General features: G+C 44.4%; 1 protein-coding gene across 2 annotated transcripts in view; it reads left to right on the top strand.

The window, feature by feature from the left end:
- The first annotated feature begins 5,179 nt into the window (after positions 1-5,179).
- METAP1D (methionyl aminopeptidase type 1D, mitochondrial) overlaps positions 5,180-7,327 on the top strand; it is a 46,483-nt gene continuing 44,335 nt past the window's right edge. For both annotated transcript variants that reach the window (XR_011337740.1, XM_069861122.1), the window contains exon 1: positions 5,180-5,233. Coding sequence is in view for 1 of the 2 variants with exons in the window: in XM_069861122.1 (XP_069717223.1) it covers positions 5,194-5,233 (40 nt within the window). In the remaining variant the exon portion in view is untranslated. The remainder of the gene's footprint in view (positions 5,234-7,327) is intronic.

The raw sequence follows: 7,327 nt of genomic DNA, 5'->3' as shown, positions 1-7,327 counted from the left end.
CTACATTGAATTGCAATTAAACACTGGGAGGATCTTGTTTTGTGGATTTGTGAGCTAACAAATAAACACTGAGCCCTAGTAGCAACTCTTCATCTCTAGATGTTAGGAGTATAGGAATTTGGTAGTTGAAGCTGTGTTGTGGTTTAGCCTTAGCCGGCAGCTATCATGGAACTGCTCACTTGCTCCCCTCCATCCCAGTGGGATGGGGAGGACAATCGGGAAGTTAAGTGAAAATTGAGGGTTGAGAAGACGACAGTTATGTGGTGTTACTTTGTTGTCCCATTTAAGAATACAACTACTAATAAAGAATATACAAAACAAGTGAAATACAATGAATTAACAGGAATGATCCAGGCTGTTTTGCCCAGCATGTTTTACATGCACCACAGGGACTTCATCCCTTTCTACAGTAAATAAAAGGTTTGACTGGGCAGGGCCAGCTTGCTTGGTGGGTCCCCTAATGTTGACTAACCAGGTGGCTTTTGCTAAGTGTATATCCCGATGTTTGAAATTCCTGCTAACCATTGCCTTCAGTGTCATTTCTAACAGTCTGTTGTACTGTTTGATTTTTCCCAAAGGCGTGGCGCATGATAGGGCATGGGATATACTCACACAATGCCCTGGGGTTTAGCCGAAGCAGTATCTTGGGCAGTAAATGTCCGTGCCTCCTATGAACAAGCACACAAAGCTGCTATGTGGCAGTTCAGGCAATTGAAGACTGACCTATTGTCTCTCTCTGCAATGTCAGCAGGAGGGTAAGCAGCCCATAAGGTCTATATGAAGGATTTATGTCTGCTTATATAGATCATTTTCTCTATTCCTTTTTGTCTCTCACTTAGACTTTGTTCCTGTTTGTACTTTTCCTTTATAATATTGTATGACTGTCAGACACTAGAAGGCTTGAAAATCTTATGTTGCATATTTTGCCATTTTACCTTTTCTCCCAGTGTCAGTTCTGACCTGATTTCATCAGTATCAAACTGTTAGAGCTTGAAATACCTGTTATATTTGTAAGTCTATCACCTAGAAGCTTGGAATCTCAACTTTCAATTTGAAAAATATTATTATCTAATGCTACTGCTTTGTGAAACATCGCTTGCTAGGATCATTTGGACTTGAAGTTGACAGAAAGACAGCATGGTAAAATATTAAAATCCGTACCTCATAAGCAAGTATCTGTTGCAGATATTTCAGTTTTCTCAAAAAAATCAATTTCAAGTCATGGGGGACAATTTTTCCCCATGCCATCAGTATTTCCAGCCATTTTACACCACTAGTTCTTTCTCCAATGATCAGAAAGATTTCAATTGAATCCTGAGTCCTAATAAAATGTTTCTTTTACAAAAGGTTATTAACCACACCAGTGGCAGTAATTGGAATGTGAGGCTAAAAATTTCATGCAACCAGTAGAAATAGAAGGCTATTACACAAAGCAGTACAAATAGATGCAAGCTCTGCTCAGGCAGGACACGCTATCTGTGGAGGGAAAATTGTAGGAATGGGCTTGCCTCCCCATCACTCAAGTCTTTTTTACTATGTAAAATGAAAAATAATGCAAATACTCGGAACTACTCATTGAAACACACGCTTACAGTGTTCTTTGTTCCTTGAGCTAAAGCCTTCAGTAACAGGCATTGCAAGAAACAAGATTGCAGACTCTGCATCTGTTCTTCCTTTTAGACCTATAAAGGTAAAAGCTAATGTAGAAAGGATTATTAATCTGATGATTTCCAGATTTCCATGTTCAAAATATTTTTAATTCTCCAGACTAGAGAAGCAAAGAGAAAGGGGGTGGGAGTCCTCCTTCCAAGCTCATTTCAGATGTAAGGCTCTGACCCAAATTGAAGGAATCTCAGATAATGACATGATGAAGACAAAGCCTTAGGAAGAGCGTTTCAGAATTCCCTCTTAGCTGTTACAAAAAATCTATATAACAGGAATAGTACTGTGTGGTGTTTTATTCCCAGAGTAGCACTACCTTCTTTCTTTAGCAAATACAGAAATGTAATGCTGTAAACATTCCTCATATAAGAGATACATGCTCCATTTACAGTTGTTGCACAGTGTGAGCTGAAGTGATAAAATGTAACAGAAATCTAGATGAATGGGAAGAGCTTGACATCTCCTTTTTTGTTTCTAAATGGTACAGCAATAAGGGAGGTGTTCCATGTTCAATAGCAGCTATTTTTAGATGCTTGTCAGTCTTCCAGTTAAGCCTTCCTTACTACTGTATGTGGTGTTCATAATTTTAAAACTTTCAGAGTTTCATGGAAAAGATAAAATCTTTGCCTGGCATGTGTTCAATGTCATAGGGACCACCAGCACGTCATTTTACTTTCCCTAGAGCTGTGGTGTAACATTTCAGTGTAGCTTTGTCTGATTATATATATTCTATATCACTGATGTAGGAGGCTTGTATTTTTTAGAAAGTTCAGGATCAGATGAACACTAACACTAAAAAAACCCCACCCATTTGCGATTAGAGCAGGACTCAAACAGCACCAACCTCATCAGCAAAAACAGTTGTGGAACTAAATCATCTTTTAAGACAATCTTAGACAGGAAGGTCTAAGCAGTCTAAGCCTAATCCCAGAAGTATCCAGCCACTGTACTTAAACTAGAAGCATATTTCTAGATTGCTCTAAATAAGATTTCATGTATACATAGGACAAAGCTCCACTGAATAATTATATACATGCAGAAAGGGTGACATATTTCATTTGGTGACAGCACTTGAGCATGGCAGAGTATGATTTTTCAGGTTTGCTGTATTAGAATAGTGTATCTCTCCTTTTCTGAATTACTCATCCTCATTTTGCTAGTATAAACTCCTAACAAACTTATATCTGTTATCTACGTTTCTTAGTAAAAGGAGCGAGATAAAATGATGCCTGATGAGATCCAAACTCCTGAATTCTACTGTAGTGTAGAATTAGGAACGAAGTGAAGACGTGCATTTCTGCCCTGCAGATGAGATGGATGCATACCTCTCACCAGTGAGCAGCAGGCTCCCAGGGTGTAACCAGTCAGCTTATAGCAATGCTGTTTCTTAATTTATTTCTAGCTCTATTTTTCTACTGTTAAAATCCTAGCATTCTCCCCTCACTGAGTAACAATGATGAATCATGTCAATTGGTGCAGAATGTGGCTATGAGAAGTGGATTTTTTTATTTTTTGGAGGCAGTGCAAAGTACTGTATTGATCCTTAAACTACTATGCGGTCTAGATATGAGCTCACTGATAGGTTGCCTATTGCACTGCGGCAGCTGATTCAGTGAGGCACTTTTGCTAGTACTGTCTATAGAGGACCACTGAGAGGATCAAAGCACTTTTTTTTTTTCTTTTTCTTTTTTTTTTAAATCAGAGAATGCTTGGAATTTGCTCCTTAAAGGCAGAACTAGTCGCAGTGTAACTTCTAAGTTCATACATTTTTTTGGGGGTACGTTTTTTTGGAGTACGGGGGGGTAAATGACATCAGCATTCCCATCTGCCTTGACCTTGGAGTCTATTCTTATTAACCAAATTGTAAAATTTGTGCATCTGAAGTTAAAAACTACTAACAGTCCTCCCAGGAGATAAATATATCTGGAGATACACAACCAGTGTCAGTTCTTATTTGAGAATTTGCGTACTTTTCCCACAGGTTACCAATGTGTATGCACGTGCTTGCGTAAGGTTAGAACAGTCATTACATGTGTGTGAGGATATCAGAAAGGATACTTGTATGACTTCTACATTTTGGGTTCTTCCCTCTATTCTTGCAACCATTACCCTAATGCATTGTGTTCATTTTTTCATTAGTGACTTGATTCCTTCAAGCATATTTGCCTGCCAGCTGTTGGATTTACATCCTCTAACAGTGTTTCACAAACTCTGACTGGCTGTGAGGACACAATTTCAAAACTGCAAAACGTGCTTTACAAAAAAAAAGAGTTCATACAGGTAGGCCAATGCAGGCAAGGAAACAAAAAGGTGGAAGATGAAAATGGTAAAAGGACATTTGAAGTTTAGTTTGGTTTTTATTTGACTGCAAAGGAAACATACCACACCAACACTGTGTGATGTTTCTTTGATGTAAGGTGATACCTGTACTGCAGAGAGGTTGGCAAGATGCTGCTCTACTGAGAAGTTTGCACTTTTAGATCTTTTCTAAGTGCACAAAGTTTGGCTGTGCAGATGAATTAATGAGTATAGCTAGAAAAATATTTGAAGTTTAGGGTTCAAGGTTTATTCTTCAGATTCTGCAAAGGCCTTTGCAACAAATATAACAGTAAAAACCTACTTCATAATGAGTAGTTCGTCTTTTGATTCACACACACAAAAAGAAGTTTTATTAAAAAAATAAAACAAAGCAATTATGACGTAGCTCATAGAATCAATTACTTTGAATAGTTTGGGTTGCAAGGGACCTTAAGGATCACCTAGTTCAAACGCCCCCGCCATGGGCCGGGACCATTCCCACCAGCCCAGGCTGCCCAAGGCCCCATCTGACCTGGCCTCAAACACCTCCAGGGATGGGGCAGCCACAGCTCCCCTGGGCAGCCTGTGCCAGGGCCTCAGCACCCTCCACGAGAGCTCCAGCCCTCACGGCATAGCACGGTCACGACTGTTCTGAGACTTGAGTCCCAGTTTGGGAAGTGCTGTCTCTGTGCCACATCTCTGGTGTACAGCTGGCAAGAAAGTGTCGTAGAATCACGGAATCATAGAATTGTTATGTTGGAAAAGACATTTGAGATCATCCAGTCGAACCGTACCTGTCTACTACTAACTATATCATATCCCTGAGCAGTTCATCTACGCATCTTTTAGACACCTCCAGGAATAGTGACTCCACCACCTCCCTTGCAGCCGGTTCCAGTGTCCGATACCCCTTTTGGTGAAGAAATTCTTCCTAATGTCCAACGTGAATTCCCCCTGGTGCGACTTGAGGCCGTTCCCTGTGGTCCTGTCACTTGGGAGAAGAGACCAGCACCGAAATCTCTACAGTTGTAGACAGCGATAAGGTCTCCCTCAAGCTCCTGTTCTCCAGGCTACACCGCCCCACCTCTCCCAGCTCCCCACAACCCTCCAGCCCCCCCGCCCTCATTGCGAACTCCCACCCCGCCCCCGCGCCCCACGTGACCCCGCGCCCCACGTGACCCCGCGCCCCACGTGACCCCGCGCCCCACGTGACCCCCGCTCCACGTGGTCAAGATGGCGGCGCCCAGGGCGGCCGGCGTGCTGCGGGGCGGGGGTGAGTGCGAGGGGCGGGGAGGCGCCGCCGCGGGGCCGGGGCTCGCTTCGACGTCGAGGAGCTTAAATACACCGGGGGTGGCGGGGAAGGTGAGGGGTGGTTCCGCCACGTCGGAGCGCCCGGGGGAAGCCGGGGGACCAGCCGGCACGCGCAGCCCCCACGTGGGTGACGCGTGTCCTCGCTACCGCTACTGGTGAGGGGGCAGGAGAGCAGGTCTTACGAGGAGCGGCTGAGAGAGCTGGGGGTGTTTAGCCTGGAGAAGAGGAGGCTGAGGGGAGACCTCATTGCTCTCTACAAGTACCTGAAAGGAGGTTGTAGAGAGGAGGGTGCTGGCCTCTTCTCCCAAGTAACAGGGGACAGGACAAGAGGGAATGGCCTCAAGCTCCGCCAGGGGAGGTTCAGGCTGGACATTAGGAAAAAATTCTTCACAGAAAGGGTCATTGGGCACTGGCAGAGGCTGCCCAGGGAGGTGGTTGAGTCACCTTCCCTGGAGGTGTTTAAGGCACAGGTGGACGAGGTGCTAAGGGGCACGGTTTAGTGTTTGATAGGAATGGTTGGACTCGATGATCCGGTGGGTCTCTTCCAACCTGGTTATTCTATGATTCTATGAACGTGGGATGTTTGCGATTGAAGCTCAAGTAGAGTTGAGTAGCACGGAATCACTAGGTTGGAAAAGACCCGCTGGATCATCGAGTCCAACCATGCGTGTTTCACCTCAGTCGCTGTGTTCTTTGAAAGTTAGACGGAATGTCCCCCCCCAGCAATGTTTTTCCCGACACTGCTCGTTCTTTGGAGACGAGAAAATCCCGTGTGCAGCGCGGTCTGTGCTGAGCGGGTGTCCCTTCTCCTGTCACCCCCTCTGTTTGCAGCGTTCCCTGTCGCTGTGGCACCGTCGGGCGGAGCTGGAGCCAGCCCCGAATCAGCGAGAGTTTTGACTGTTGTGAAGTTTGTAACAACATTACAGTTAGGCCTCGGAGACTTACAGAATGTGCATAAAGATTTCTGGGAAAATTTATAGACATTCCTGTAAATGAGGAGTACATCCTGCTGCCAGCTCTTGTCTGGCTGCGTGCAGTTGATGGGGATCGCTCCCTCGTGTTGCTCAGGCCTGGTAAACGATGCTCACTTTCTAAAACTCAAAAACAAGTCTTAGAGAGTTTATTTGTTAGCATTTTTGGTTTGCCTGCTCAACGCTCGTTGACCCCAGTCAGCACCCATGGCAGCAGGTGTGACGGGGAGTCCTGAGGCCCCCATGGCAGGAATCAGTGCAGGGATGTCCTGCGCTGGTTTTGCTGTGATCATTTCAGTGCTTGACAGCGAAAGTAACCTGGGGGAAGTATGCGTGTTTCCTCTACCAATGGGTTCTGTCGCAGAACTTTACAGCAGTTGGCACTCCAGGGTGTGCAATGGCTCGTTGAGTCCCTCTTTCTCCAAGGTCCTCCCAAAAGCACCGCTTCTACCTCATCACCTGTCACAGGTCAATCACACCCATGTGTCTTATTATCTTGTTGATGCGTAAGAACAGTTGTACAAGATGCCGTCCTTTGCTGCAAAAGCCTGTTATGTTATTGACATTGTATTATTTACCTCTTATTCCTTCCCCTCAGTGTTTCACTGTCTCACATTAAATAATATTGGAAGCTCTTGGGGCACACCATTCTGCGAGTGTTTCTTTCCAGCACCTGCTGTAACATCTTAAATGTGTGAACAGAAGAAAACATCTCAAAATGATTTTGGTGAAAGACTTGTATGATTAGGGTTTTTTTGAAGACTGCTAAGTACTCTTTGTATTACTAGGGGTTAGACCAATCTGTAGCGATTGAGGCATGGACCCCGTTCTGAGGTGACAAATGAGATCACTTTATGGAGTGGACGCAAAGCCTTATATAGTGTTTCTCCACCCAGTCAGCAGCTACCCCAGTGACTTTCCACTTCTAAGAATCCCACAGCTACAGTGATAGAGTGCAACTGACTATTTACCACCAATGGGCCCCTTATCTTCATGTTTTCCATCTAATGCATTCTTTTCTTATTAACTCACGGGTCTTGGTAAAGATTCCAAGGACTCAACAAGCTAGCAAGCATGAGAACACC

Source organism: Phaenicophaeus curvirostris, chromosome 7, assembly GCF_032191515.1.
Source record: "Phaenicophaeus curvirostris isolate KB17595 chromosome 7, BPBGC_Pcur_1.0, whole genome shotgun sequence".
Lineage (NCBI taxonomy): Eukaryota > Metazoa > Chordata > Aves > Cuculiformes > Cuculidae > Phaenicophaeus > Phaenicophaeus curvirostris.
Note: the sequence above shows the minus strand (reverse complement) of the source record. Positions and strands in the feature narration are given on the sequence as shown.